We start from the raw sequence: 13,958 nt of genomic DNA on the forward strand, positions 1-13,958 counted from the left end.
TTGGCTGAGGTGCCACACCGCCGCGTCTGATTGGCTAAACCAGGAGCCACTGGGAGGGCGGGGTGGTGGTGTGTGTGTGTGAGCCAATCAGCTGAGGGCTTCAGCTTTAGACCAATAGCAGCGCGCGCTGGGAACTCAGCCAATCTGCGGCGTTAGGAAGTAGAGGAGGCGGGGCTCATACTGGCGGAGCACGTGGTGCTACAAGTTACAGTGATGATAATTATGATAATAATAATATAATAATAATAATAATCCTTGCATTTGATATAGCGCTTTTCACGTCGGGAGGACGTCCCAAAGCACTTCACAGAACACACTGTAAAGTGAATTGACTGTATATTTGTGGGCGAACGCGGCAGCCAATAGCGCACAGCAATGTCCCACAAACAGTCGTGGATTGAAAATGACCAATTTATTATTGTTTTGGTTTTGGAGGGATTATTATTAGGCTCTGTGTGGAGTAAGGAAACTTGCCCAAGGTTTCGCCCTCTGCCTGGAATTGAACTCAGGTCTCTCGCTTGCAAAGCGAGTGCGCAACCACTGAGCTACAGGACTCCACAAATGATAAACAATAATAATAATAATCCTTTTAACAAAAACAGAGCAGGATTTTTCGGCACCTGCAGGATTTTGTGTTTACAATAATCCTTGTATTTGACCCACTGCCTCATCACGTCTTCGAGACGCCCTCAAAGCGCTTCACTGGATACACTGTAAACTAGTGACTGTGTATTTTGTGGGCGTAGCACGGCAGCCAATTGCGCACGGCAGCGTCCCCACAAACAGTGGTGGATTCAGCGAACACGTTATTATTTTTGGAGGGATGATGCTCCTCACCGCTCGTTCCCGGGAGAGGCTTTAGCCCGTCCCGACACCACCTCCTCGCCACACCATCAGCCTGCACCTCACAGAGCCCGAATATGGCTGGTTCCCAAACCAGCATTCACACTCCTGGTACACGCTCAGCTTTCTCTCACCTCCGAAACATCGCTGGCCTCCTTCCACTACCTCTCCCCCAGGCCACCGAGATCCTCATCCACACCTTTATTCCTCCACAGGCTTGATTATGACAACCCTTTGCCAGACTCTCCAGCTCTTCAAACAACATACATATGAACATACACCCCCTTCACATGGGGTGGCGTCCTGGTGTGCTTGACAGTGGCGGAGACCGACACCAAGCCAGAGGGAGAGAGAGGTTGGATTGTCTGCACCCTTTCCTCCACAGGCTGCAGACAACCCAGAACTCTGTAACCCACCTGTGTCCTCTCAAGTACCGGGCTCTGTGAGCCTATCATCAACAGAACAGGTCAGCATCTAATATAAGAGGCTAAATTTCTGTGTGTAACTTTTAGTTGGATTAAAAGTTACAGGTTGAATGTGCCTTTACCACATACAAAAGTACTGTTTGCCACTACCAAGACCTTGCTGCTGAGTGGACTTTCTTATATCTATTTAGTATCAATTTGGCACAGGTTATAAACTAAATAGTGACTGGAAAGAGGTGGGGAAATGGTTCAGACATGTCTAAAAATCTTCCAATTGTTTCTGAGTCGGAAGAAAAGTCTCTAATGGTCAAATTACTCCCCCTGGCTGTTGGGAAAAAAATTGTATATGAAAAAATACTTTTAGTTCCTTGTTCAATATGACCATCTAGATTCACCAAAATATTTTTCACTTCCTCCAGTTGGTGACCTTTTTGACAGGGGAGGTAATCTATGAGTTTGCCTTACCAAACTACTTTGTTCCCATAGCAATGAGGCCTTGGATTGAACGTTTTAGGTTCAGGCATGTTGAATGTCTTTAGTTGTTCTATAATAAAACATTATATTGTTATATAAAAATCCTTGCATTTAATATAGTGCCTTAAGATGTCTTCGAGACATCTCAAAGTGCTTAACAGAATATACTGTAAAGTGAATTGACTGATATTTTGTACACCTTTCACGTTGAGAGAATACTGGACAGTCAGGGATTTGGACCCAAGCAGGGGGTTGGGATTAGGAGGGGTGGAGGGCAGAAAGGATGGGGGTAGGAGGGTGTCCGAAGGCGCAGTCGTAGAAGAGTCTTGAGATGTGCTTTAAAGGAGGCAAGGGTGGGAGTGAGGTAGAGGGGCTGTGGGATAGAGTTCCAAAGGTTGGGGGCAGAGAAACTGAAGTCCCAACTGCTGGTGATGGGGCAGGCTCGGGGACAGAGAACCAGTACAGAACACAGCACACAGACCTAATGTGGTAAAGTAACAAACTTTAATTGGCAATAAAGACTCATATTCAGAATAAAACATTGGGCAAACTAATGACGGTTGGCACTAAAATAAGCAGTGCAACTCTATCAACCAACCAAACGCAACCAATGCCTTCCTCTCAGAGACAGGCATCGAGGTGCTCGAGACATGTTCGCTAGATTAAGTGGTATTAAGAGCTGTATGATCCATTGTGATCTTCTAACCCACAGAGGCAGACCTGCACAAGTGAAGGGATTCCATTCTGTTGGGGGGGGGGGCGGAGGGAGGAACACTGATATGCAGCCCATTATGCTGAAATGTAACTTCTTATGGTGGTCTTTTAACCTCTAGAACGTTATCAGACATTTATTAAGAAAAGCAAATGTTTTGTGATATTCGCTGTTCACCCAATAGCACATAATATGAGTGTAAGGTTCCTTCTAATTCCCCCCCCCACCCCCGATCCTTCAGAGTCAGATGTACAGCAGGGGTGAAAGAATGACTCCCAACACTTTATCCCCCCCAACACAGCCATGTTAAGACAAGTTTCTCCTATGATACCTGTGTGACATCCATTCCCCAACCTGGCCAACCTGTAGCCTCTTGGATGGAAAGATTCAGTTTTTGCACTAAAATCCAGAGAACTGGTCTTGGACCATCCACCACAAACCCATTTCACTTCAGAGCCCTGCAGCCACCTGACACAGAACACAATTTAGGTTGGATGTAAGCCTTGGTGTTTTTTTTGGTCAGCCAGGTGTCTGACACATGCAGTAACCCATCACCTAAACCCAGGTGAATGGGTCAATGTTGTGAATGATTCAGAGAGACAATCCCTTGCTGGCTTACACATTTCAAGACCTTTCCTTCTCAAACACTCAAACGTGGCACTAACAAAGAGAAGGAACAGTCTGAAATAAAAAAATCACACGTGACTCAGTGCCTCAAAGATGAAGGAGTGGGGGTGGGCGGTCCAGACATTTTGGCTTAAGCACGCAAAAAACTCATGTAGAACTCAGGGCAGGCTGAACTCTACCCTAGGCGTGTGGGTGATCAAACGAGAGCTTGTTAGAGGAGATGCAACAGGTTCCAGATTTCTCTGCTCCCCCCAAAAAAACTAAATACATTCTCCTCTAAATTAGCTTCCATCCAGTCCCTAGTAAACAGAGCATTAAACCAAAACAAGCCCTTCAATATTCATCCCCCACAAAAAAACATGTCTCGCACTTTATCATCCAAGCATTCCCTTCCTCAGCTCATCTTCATCCTGAAATTTAAATAGGTAAATAACAATCCTTGCACCCGATACAACACTGCAACATCTCACAGCGAACTGCTGTCAAAATAATATAAATATAAAATAATCCTTGTCAAGTGTTGTAGCTGATTTTAACAGCAATCATTTTGCACATAGCAAACTCCCACAAGCCATGAAGCAAATGACCAATTTATCTGGAGAAATGTTGGCAAGGACATTGGGAAAAACTCTTTTCGATAGCATCGCAAATCTTTAACGTCCACCTGAACAGGCTTAGACGGGACCTCAGTTTACTGTCTAATCCGAAGGACGGAGTCTCCGACAATGGAGCACTGGAGTGTGAGCTCAAGTCCCGAAGTGGGGCTTGAACCTACAACCGTTTGACTTGAGGTGCTGCCATCAGCTAAGCCAAACTGACAGCCTGAGACGGGAGGACCAGACTGCATTCCAAAGGGTCTTGCAACAAAGTGAGGTTGGAAGCAATGCTGTCATACAGCTAGCTCATCATGGTACAGTCCTGAATACAAGCTCCTGGCAGGACAGTGGCCCGGTTTCATTTACTTGCATAGTGTTTGGCAGGGCGGGTGGGGATGTTGAGGGGGGTAAAGAGCAAGAGGGGAGTAAAAAGATTTTTTTTAATGCAAATAACAGTAAAGCTGCATAAAAGCAAAGAATGGACACAGTGAATTGGGCACATTGTTTCACGCACTCCCCTTTCCTGACTCTCTCCTCACAGCCGCCCGGGATAGCTGGGTGACGTGACAATTTCTGGGCGAGCTGTATTGCGAATGGATTGGTGTGGAGGAGGAGGAAGGAAAAAAGATAAGCTCCGATAAGGCAATAAAGACCGTCAAAAAGTCCTGGGGAAGAGAAAAAAAAACAGGCACCTGTGCAGTAAAAATCTGCTCTACAAACAAATGTTATGCTTTTTTTTAATAGTGTCAAAAGAAGTGATGTGTTTGTGATTCGCCCATAGGTAACGGGGGAATATGCAGTAAAAAAAAACAGCCTCCACTGTGCTGCTTTATACAGACATAATAATAATAATCCTTGCATTTGATATAGCGCCTTATCACGTCTTTGAGACATCTCAAAGCGCTTCACAGAATATACTGTAAAGTGATTTGACTCAATATTTGTGGGCGAAACGTGGCAACCAATTGCACACAGCAGTATTCCATAAAGAATTGTGGATTGAGTGACCACATTATTATTATTTTTTTTAAAAGGGATTATTACCCCCAGAAAAGCAATCTGCCAATCGACTAACAAGTGGGTTCCTACTTACTGCTAGGTAAACAGAGGCGTGTGGAGTAAGGAAACTTGCCCAACGTTTCGCCCTGACATGGTCTAGATGGAATTTAAAAAAAAATCTGGCGTTGGAAGTTATCCAGGTTACAGGAGATATTATAATAAAAAATTCTAATGTACTGTATTGCCTGATGACAAATTTGTAGCTTTACAGAACTTCCTGAATTCGTTTGCACTTTCGCCTTCTCCCAAGTTGCTTTTGAAGTTCAAAGGTAAAGTCAGATTCACGCCTCCAGCTCAGCACAAGGACTCGCTTCATCACGTCTGTTTATTGTTGTTGGCATATTCTAAGATTTGGAAGAGTGGGAGGAAAGGTATGGGTGTGTGGGAGCGGGGGGGGGGGGGGGGGGGGGGGGAAGGGAGGGACAAAGGAAAGAGGGAAATCCAGTGGAGGTCGTTCCGATCGGTTTCGTAGTCCTTTGGTTTCCAGTCTATCCTTAATTGCTGGAGGCGGAGGCACGCTCAAAAATACTGCCATTTGCCGAGAACTGTGTCCTTGATGGCATCCACGTACTGTGCTGGCACCCAGTAAACCCAGTAATACGAGGCTTCAGTGGGTCCCAGCTGGAATGCCTGGAGAGGAAAGGAAAGGACCTGAGGGAAGGCTAACATACAAAGGCTCCAGCTTCCCATCGCTAGCAGCACACGTCCACACCTCTCCAGCTGGCTGGCCAGGAAGGGAGTCCAGTCTGTGTGCACACTGCCCCCCGATATCTATCTCTAGGATCTCCATGTGTAGGTGGAATGCATGAAAACCTCAGCTTGGTTTGGATACTCTTAAGCATGGTGATGGGTTTCTGTGTGTCTCAGACACTCGGCTGGCAGCAAAAAAAAACTTGAAATTTCGCCCAGTCTCAGCCGAAAGCACTTCACAGGATTTACTGTGAAATGTAGTGACTGTGAGTTTGTAGGAGAATCTGGCACCTGCATGACTGGGAAACTCCAATCCATATGTCAGACACCTGGCTGACCAAAAAACACAGCCCTGATATCAAGAGTTGGAGTGCGATGAGGCTAGGTTTCAGCAGGTATTTGAATCCCATTTTCCCACCCTCCTTATTCTCCAAAGACTCGCCCCAGCCACTCACTCACCACCATGTAATAACCTTCAAATCCTTCTATAGGTTCGCTGATCACATTTTTGATGGAGCCCATGGGGATTTTTTCCGTTCTTTCTGTTGGCGAAACACAAACCACCACAATTACATCCATGTAACACTAGGAATACTGTGCGCAGTTCTGGTTCATAAAAAGGATATTGCAGTGATTGAGAGGATACAGAGGACGGCAACCAACATGATGGCGGGAATGGAGGGACTGGACTACGAGGAGCGATTAGATAAACTGAACATGTTCACACTGGAGGATTGAAGGTTGAGGATGATGTGATTACGGTCTTTATTCTGAAGGGAATAGATGATGTAGACCTTGAGAAGCTGTTTATCTTGTACTGAACAGTGGAACCAGAGGACACGGCCTGCGATTGAAGGGGGTAAATTCAGATGAATTCTGCGGAAACACTACTTCAGTGAGTGAGTAGTAAACGGATGGAACAGGATCCCTCGGGAGACAGACGGTGGAAGCAGAAGTACAAATTAGATATAATTTCTGCTAGAAAATAATATCTCAGGATATACAACAACAACAACAACAAGATTCCATTTATAGAGCGCCTTTCACGTCAGGAGGACGTCCCAAGGCGCTGCACAGTTGGGTCATGACCCGAGCAGGGGGGAAATGGTCAGGGTGAGGGAGGGAAGGGAGGGAGAGAGGAGGGGGGAAATGGTCAGGGTGAGGGGAGGGAAGGGAGGGAGCGAGGAGGAGGAAGAGAGTCGAGAGGGGAGCTGAAGGCACGGTCAAAGAGAACTATATATAATATATAGTTTGGGACACAACATGTCAAGTGACGGCCAGGATGGTGGAAGGTGAACTAGATGGACCCTGGTCTTCTTCTGCGAGCAAATTCTTATGTTCTTATGTTAGGAATGGTTCTTTGGCGAACACTTCTCCCCTCTCCTGGAGGTGTGAGTGACAGCTCTGCGTTTAGTTCCACTCCCTTGTCCTTTCCCCTGTACCCCCAGACTTCTCTTTGCCTGCCCATCCTCACACCCCTATCCCCCACTGGCCCGGCCGAGTGGAGGCAACAACAAATTGCAACAGGGCCTCTCACGTCAGGAGGACATCCCAACACACTGAACGAGACTCAACAAGCCCTCAAACTGCAGATGCCCAAACTCACCCTTGGTGCCAATCCAGAGCTGATCCTGCTCCAGTTTGAAGGTTAACCTGACTTTGCCGCTGGACTTGTTGTACATGCCAGACAGCGGCACGCTGGGCAACCGCTCCTGGAAACAGCAAGAGAGTAAACGTTACCCAGCTGGTCAGCAAGGCCCAGGGCAAACACAAAGATTATTGTTATCTTTACCCAGTCAAGTGCTTTGAGACGTCCTCCTGACGTGAAAGGCACTGTGTGCAACTGTAAAAGATGTTAAGCTTATGCCCTATGGTGACTGAATCACTGACCAGAAGTACCAATCTATTAAGCTATTGTAAACCATCATGATCTTGACAATCTGCACCAGGTCACAAACCACCAGAATCTGCCACTAACATTGCTGCTTTAATAATAATCCTTGCATTTTATATAGCGCCTTATCGCGTTGTTGAGACGTCTCAAAGAGCTTCACAGGATATACTATAAAGTGCATTGACTGTGTATTTTGTGGGCAAAACGCCACAGGAACCCTGCTGGCAAATTCAGTAACGCACAATCATTAGCGCTGTACTAAACCCAGGCCACTCAATCCAGAAGGTGCTACAAGAGCAGAGAGGCACACAGTGAAACTTCATAACAAATACAGTGAAAGCCCAGCTCAAAAACTGCTTACCTTTACACCTTTGATGCAAGGCATGACGTCCTCTGGCTTGCCTTTGTCCAACACTTTCCTGTGTTGCTGAAAATAAAGCAGACAAAAAGCACAAAAGCCATCAACAAAAGGCAGCCGGAAACGGGTCCCATGTTCAGCAAAGCCACTCTCGGAGCCCCCACCCCCCCAACCTGAAAGTTCCCACTGCCATAGGAACCTGCCTGCAGCTTCCACAGTGAACCTCTGGAAGCCCTTGTCCCCTCTGCCCCACCACTGATGGCCATGTTTTCAGTCACTACACTCCAAAGCTTTAGAACTCTCTGCCTCAATCCTTCCAACTTGCCCCCTCCACCCCTCTTTTTAGGTCGCACCTGAAGACCTTCCTCTTCGACCGTGCTTACAGTCACTTCCTTTCTCCCCCTGCCTCGTGGTCAGGCTCCGCCACTGTTAAGCCCTCTGAGATGCTACCCTGCGTGAGGGGCGCTATATAAATGTAAGTTGTTATGGTGGACAATGACAATCACCAAGGAACTAGGAGAGTAGGTGGAGTTTCAGGATATTGACTTGGGGAGTGGAAGAGAGGGACAGGCATAAAACAAAAGAATTTGGGAACAGAATTCCAGAGGGCACAGGCCTGTGGATGACGGTTTGGCCACTGGGACAGAAGCAGTGAGCTGGGAACAGTGCAAAACTGCAAAGGGAGTGGGGGTAATGCCTCCCGGCAGCGGGGCAGGCTCACACTCAGTGAGTGTGTGCGAGTATTAGGGGCTCACACTCAGTGAGTGTGCGAGGGGTGGGGGCTGGGCCAGGGGTCTCTCAGCATGTACAAGGGCGGGTCAGAGCGGAAACAGACACCCACCTTTTGCCGACACAGCGGCTCCTTCTTGGGCTCCTCGGCTTTGGCCTCCTGCTGCACCACCTCCTTGGGTGTGTTCACCGCGAGGACATCGTTTATGGTGGAGCCGATCACCATTATCTTGGCACCGTTCGCGACTTTAATCTCGCGGAGCGTCTTGTCCTCCTGCAGCAGGCCCTTGTACATGACTTTCTGCATCGCGGGCGTGAGGGCTGCCGATGGGCGAGAGACAGAGAGAGAGAAAGTTAATGTGACCAATAACTAGGTTCCTGGCTCACTGTTATATGGATGTGCTTCATCGGAACTCCTAACATTCCTGGCTCTAAGAAAACGTCATCAACAAATGACATTGACACAGCACCTTTCATGTCGGGAGGACGTCCCAAGGTGCTGGACAGTCAGGGATTTGGACCTGAGTTGGGGGCTGGGACCAAGAAAAGTGGAGGGCAGGGAGGGTGACCTAAGGAGAGGGTCTTGAGACGGGCACTCTCTTCTGGACACACATCTGCGCTCCAGTACCATCCAGTATTTTGGCTGGTATGTGAGGGGGTTTAATAAGTACCCAGGCTAGAGCGGAGAAGCGAGGGGGCAGCCAGACAGTCCCAGTCCTCCCACCTGTGAGCGAGTGGATCTTCTCCTTGAGGTTGGCTCCGGTGCTGTCCAGAGGAACGCGCACGTCGTACTTGTTTTTATTCCAGATTATTTTCAGGTCCACCATTTCCTTCTCAGCCTCGGACTCGTCACCGTTGCTGACCGAGGGCTGAGGGTCTGCATCTTCGCTGTCCATCTGCTGTCCGGCCAGGACGCCTTGTGCGTCTCCCTGCCCCTCGATCCCAGGACTCACTTTTTCCTTTTCCTTTTCAACAGGTAGGTCCGTGGGTACCTCTGTTTCCATTCCACCAGTCTGCGTCTCTGTGAGCAAGCCACAGACCAAAGCTGCTTATCGCAAACCTCTCCTGGAGGGATTCGGTGGGGCGAGGTGAGAAGGGAGTGAGGTGGGGGAGGGGAACGAGTGAGTGAGGGAGGGAGTGAGTGAGGAGGGGGCGGGAGTGGGTGAGGAGGGGAGGGAGTGGGGTCGGGAGTGAGTGAGGAGGTGCAGGAGTGAGGGGAGTGGGAGTGAGAGGGGGTGGGAGTGAGGGAGGAGGGGTGGGAGAGAGGGGGGCGCGGGAGTGAGTGAGGGAGAGATTCCCTTTAGAATTTCCCTTCCCCCCCATTCTCAACCAAGATGGGCAGCCGTAAGGGAACCAACCCAGACAGTAAACAGGAGCAGGGGTTTTCCTCCCCCCTCCGTCCTTGCAGGTTTCACCCAATCCCCCCCACCACACGCAGAAGTGGAGCCAGGAAGTGACCCCAGAATGATCAGGTGCAGGTAGAGTAATAAATACACAAGGATCCTACTGCTCACAACCAGCTTTCACAACCTCCTGACAGCTTGCACCAAGATCTCGAGAGGTTTGAGAGAAAGCCCTGGAGTCCACTGGGGCTCAAGTTAGTCTCTCCACAATATCCACTGCACTACCTTCAGGGGAGGGAAAAGAGTGGGAGTCTTTGTGATGGCACACAAGAGGTTTCGGTGAAGATGGTGCTTTAGCCTATTGGATCTCATCCTTCCAGAATCTTCGACCAACCTGGGAACCTAATCCAGCCGTCAATTCCCCTCTGTGTAAGAAATACTTGCTGTGCCTGTCCTCAACTTGCCCTTCACTCTGCTGAGAATGATAATCATGATAATAATAATCCTAGCACTGCACTGGAGTGTCAGCCTGGGACTGTGAGCTCAAAGCCCCCAATGTAGGGCTTGAACCCACAATTTTCTGACCCAGAGCAAGAGTGCGATTGATTGAACCAGACTGCCAGATTTGTTGAAGTTTAGGAGGGTAAGGCAGATTGCTGGGACAACTCTCAGCCACCTCTCCCCTCAACCAATCAATCAATTAATCAATTACAGAAAGCGCTGCTGCGTGCTGAACCCTAGTACAGTGATGGCTTACTCGTGCATTTACTCCAGCAGCACCGATCAGGGCGGCCTCATCTGCTGACAAGAGGCTGTGGTTAATCGCCTCTCCTCAGCACTGACTCTCTGCTCTCAGTAAGTGGAACAAATCCACCCCCACAATCCTCTCCCTGCGGTGGATGGAAATAAAAAATAAATTAGTTGCGGGAAACTGCGTTTCCAGGTAGAAAACGCAAACTGTTCTTGGAGATTAGAAAGATTTTTTTTGAAAAAAAGCCTGAGTTCTGATCACCTGGATGGATAGATTTTTGTTAGGGTCAGGGTATCCAGGGATGTGGGGCAAGGGCGGATAATTGGAGTTGAGGTACAGATCAGCCATGATCTTATAGAATGGCAGAACAGGCCCGAGGGGCTGAATGGCCTATTCCTGTTCCTATGCCTCCTGATAAACTGAGGCCGGGTAGAAATCCCAGTTAGCGCTCAGCTAAGGGCATTGACGATGTCTGTCGTGAATCGCCCAAGTTACTACATCTCTGGAGTATGTTTTCCCTTTGGGAATTCTAATTTACAGACAGGGGTAACAATCGGATCCCAGCTCTCAATCCGCGTCACCCACTGCTCCAGAGCCATGTAAACCCTCACTCCCACTCACCCGCTGATCACAGCACAGGCAAACCAATCCCTGATGTCAGACTCCCCGACCCTCACAGCACAGTATATAATCTGTAACCTAATCACACACTGCCTATAATAATAATAATCCTTGCATTTCATATTGTGCCTTTATCATGTCATTGAGATGTTTCAAAATGCTTCACAGAATAGTCTGTAAAGTGTGGTGACTGTATTTTGTGGGCGAAACACAGCAGCCAAAACAGTCTCTCTCTCTCTCCCCCCCCCCCCCCCCCCGGCCTGTCTCTCTCTCTCCATCTCCCCCCTCCCCCGGCCTGTCTCTCTCTCCGCCTCCCCGGCCTGTCTCTCTCTCCCCCCCCGGCCTGTCTCTCTCTCCCCCCTCCCCCGGCCTGTCTCTCTCTCTCCCCCCTCCCCCGGCCTGTCTCTCTCTCCCCCCTCCCCGGCCTGTCTCTCTCTCTCCCCCCTCCCCCGGCCACTCTCTCTCTCCCCCCTCCCCGGCCTGTAACTCTCTCACCCCCCTCCCCCGGCCTGTCTCTCTCTCTCTCCCCCTCCCCCGGTCTGTCTCTCTCTCTCTCCCCCTCCCCCGGTCTGTCTCTCTCTCTCTCCCCCCTCCCCCGGTCTGTCTCTCTCTCTCTCCCCCTCCCCCGGCCTGTCTCTCTCTCCCCCCCCTCCCCCGGCCTGTCTCTCTCACGCCCCTCCCCCGGCCTGTCCTCCCCCCTCCCCGGCCTGACTCTCTCTCCCCCCTCCCCCGGCCTGTCTCTCTCTCTCCCCCCTCCCCCGGCCTGTCTCTCTCTCTCCCCCGGCCTGTCTCTCTCTCTCCCCCCGGCCTGTCTCTCTCCTCCCCTCCCCCGGCCTGTCTCTCTCCTCCCCCCCCGGCCTGTCTCTCTCTCCCCCCTCCCCCGGCCTGTCTCTCTCTCCCCCTCCCCCGGCCTGTCGCTCTCTCTCCCCCCTCCCCCGGCCTGTCTCTCTCTCCCCCCTCCCCCCGGCCTGTCTCTCTCTCCCCCTCCCCGGCCTGTCTCTCTCTCCCCCTCCCCCGCCTGTCTCTCTCTCCCCCTCCCCCGGCCTGTCTCTCTCTCCCCCTCCCCCGGCCTGTCTCTCTCTCCCCCCTCCCCCGGCCTGTCTCTCTCTCCCCCCTCCCCCGGCCTGTCTCTCTCTCCCCCCTCCCCCGGCCTGTCTCGCTCTCCCCCCTCCCCCGGCCTGTCTCTCTCTCCCCCCTCCCCCGGCCTGTCTCTCTCTCCCCCCTCCCCCGGCCTGTCTCTCTCTCTCCCCCTCCCCCGGCCTGTCTCTCTCTCTCCCCTCCCCCGGCCTGTCTCTCTCCTCCCCTCCCCCGGCCTGTCTCTCTCTCCCCCCCTCCCCCGGCTGTCTCTCTCTCCCCCCCGGCCTCCTCCCCGCCTGTCTCTCTCTCTCCCCCCTCCCCCGGCCTGTCTCTCTCTCCCCCCCTCCCCCGCCTGTCTCTCTCTCCCCCCTCCCCCGGCCTGTCTCTCTCTCCCCCCTCCCCCGGCCTGTCCCTCTCTCCCCCCCTCCCCCGGCCTGTCTCTCTCTCCCCCCTCCCCCGGCCTGTCTCTCTCTCTCCCCCCCTCCCCCGGCCTGTCTCTCTCTCCCCCCCTCCCCCGGCCTGTCTCTCTCTCCCCCCCCTCCCCCGGCCTGTCTCTCTCTCTCCCCCCTCCCCGCCTGTCTCTCTCTCCCCCCCTCCCCCGGCCTGTCTCTCTCTCCCCGCGCCCCCCTCGGGCCTGTCTCTCTCTCTCTCCCCCCTCCCCGGCCTGTCTCTCTCTCCCGCCCCCCCCGGCCTGTCTCTCTCTCTCCCCCCTCCCCCGGCCTGTCTCTCTCTCCCCGCGCCCCCCTCGGGCCTGCCTCTCTCTCCCCGGGGCCGGTGTCTCTGGGCTCAGGCGCGGCTCGGAGCCTCTCCCCGCGGGGCTGCCTGTGCTGAGCTGTGACACAGGAGCCGCCGCCTCCCCCGCTCCCGGGCCCGAGCCCCGCACCTACCGTCCCGCGCCGCCATCACTGCCCCGCGCGGGCGCTGCCGGGAAAACAGCCACTTCCTGGGCGGGGCCTGGGTGTGAGTGACAGGCGGAGGTGTGGCCTGTGACTGAGAGACAGTCACTACACTGACTCCGGCTGGCACACCACCACCACCACCACAAACTACTGCGCTTGTATCGCGCCCGTCATGTTGAAAAGACGTCCCAGGGCACTGGGCAATCAGGGGGTTTTGCCTCGAGCTGGGAGTCGGGGTCAGGAGTGGAGTGGGGGGGTCGAAGAGGAAGGTTTTTAGACGGTTCTTGAAGGGGGCAAGTGAGGGGGTGAGGCAGAGGGATTACGGGATACGGTTCCAGAGTGTGGGGGCAGAGAATGGTGGGGCGGGAAGTGCGGGGGACCTGAAGCAGGCCAGTGCCCGATAAGTGGAGGGAGCGGACGGCTGATGTGGGTTTAGGAGGTCGCCTAAAGAACTTGCTTTTTGATCGTGCTTGTGGTGACCTCCCCCCTGCCTTGGCTCGCTGTCAGACTCCGCCACCGTGAAGCGCTCCAGGAAGCTACCCCGTGTGAAGCAGGTTGTATAAATGCAAGTTGTTGTTGAGGGAGCAAGGCGGAGGCACAGAGAGTGTTACAGTTTCGAGGCGTAGTGGCTGAAAGCACTGACACCAATGTTGGAACAGAGGGCACAAGCGACATGCAGAAGGCCAGAACCAGTCAAGCAGAGGCAGTGGATAGTGGGTTGGGGAGTAAACAGTTCGGTGAGGTAGGGAGGTGCCAGGGCATGAATGGATTTGAAGACGATTGTGAGGATTTCAACAGATATCAGTGATATGGGACCAGTGGAGCCTGGCAAGAACTAGTATGATGGGGATATGGAGTTT

At 52.0% G+C, this 13,958-nt stretch overlaps 1 protein-coding gene across 2 annotated transcripts; it reads right to left on the reverse strand.

Annotated features, from left to right (window-relative positions):
• Positions 1-5,136: 5,136 nt before the first annotated feature.
• ubfd1 (ubiquitin family domain containing 1) lies at positions 5,137-13,142 on the reverse strand. 2 transcript variants are annotated; one of them, XM_007905784.2, is made up of 8 exons: positions 13,087-13,141; positions 10,508-10,640; positions 9,132-9,428; positions 8,520-8,728; positions 7,682-7,747; positions 7,033-7,138; positions 5,886-5,968; positions 5,137-5,366 (listed from the first exon to the last, which is right to left on the reverse strand). In XM_007905784.2, exons 3-8 carry the CDS (start codon positions 9,409-9,411, stop codon positions 5,256-5,258), a joined length of 855 nt encoding a protein of 284 aa, XP_007903975.1. In that variant the 5' UTR covers positions 9,412-9,428; positions 10,508-10,640; positions 13,087-13,141; the 3' UTR covers positions 5,137-5,255. The 2 variants fall into 2 exon arrangements, with proteins under 2 accessions (XP_007903975.1, XP_007903974.1); XM_007905783.2 differs by lacking the exon at positions 10,508-10,640 and having other exon boundaries at positions 13,087-13,142.
• Positions 13,143-13,958: the final 816 nt, after the last annotated feature.

This window comes from Callorhinchus milii, unplaced genomic scaffold (genome assembly GCF_018977255.1).
Source record: "Callorhinchus milii isolate IMCB2004 unplaced genomic scaffold, IMCB_Cmil_1.0 Scaffold16, whole genome shotgun sequence".
Lineage (NCBI taxonomy): Eukaryota > Metazoa > Chordata > Chondrichthyes > Chimaeriformes > Callorhinchidae > Callorhinchus > Callorhinchus milii.

Bases quoted from the DNA above. Each gene is read 5' to 3' on its own strand.
- ubfd1 (XM_007905783.2), bottom strand. The intron at 8,729-9,131 runs GTGGGAGGACTG...GCCCATCGGCAG, and splicing joins GAAGATCCACTCGCTCACAG to CCCTCACGCCCGCGATGCAG. The intron at 7,139-7,681 runs GTAAGCAGTTTT...TGCTGTTTCCAG, and splicing joins CTTGCATCAAAGGTGTAAAG to GAGCGGTTGCCCAGCGTGCC.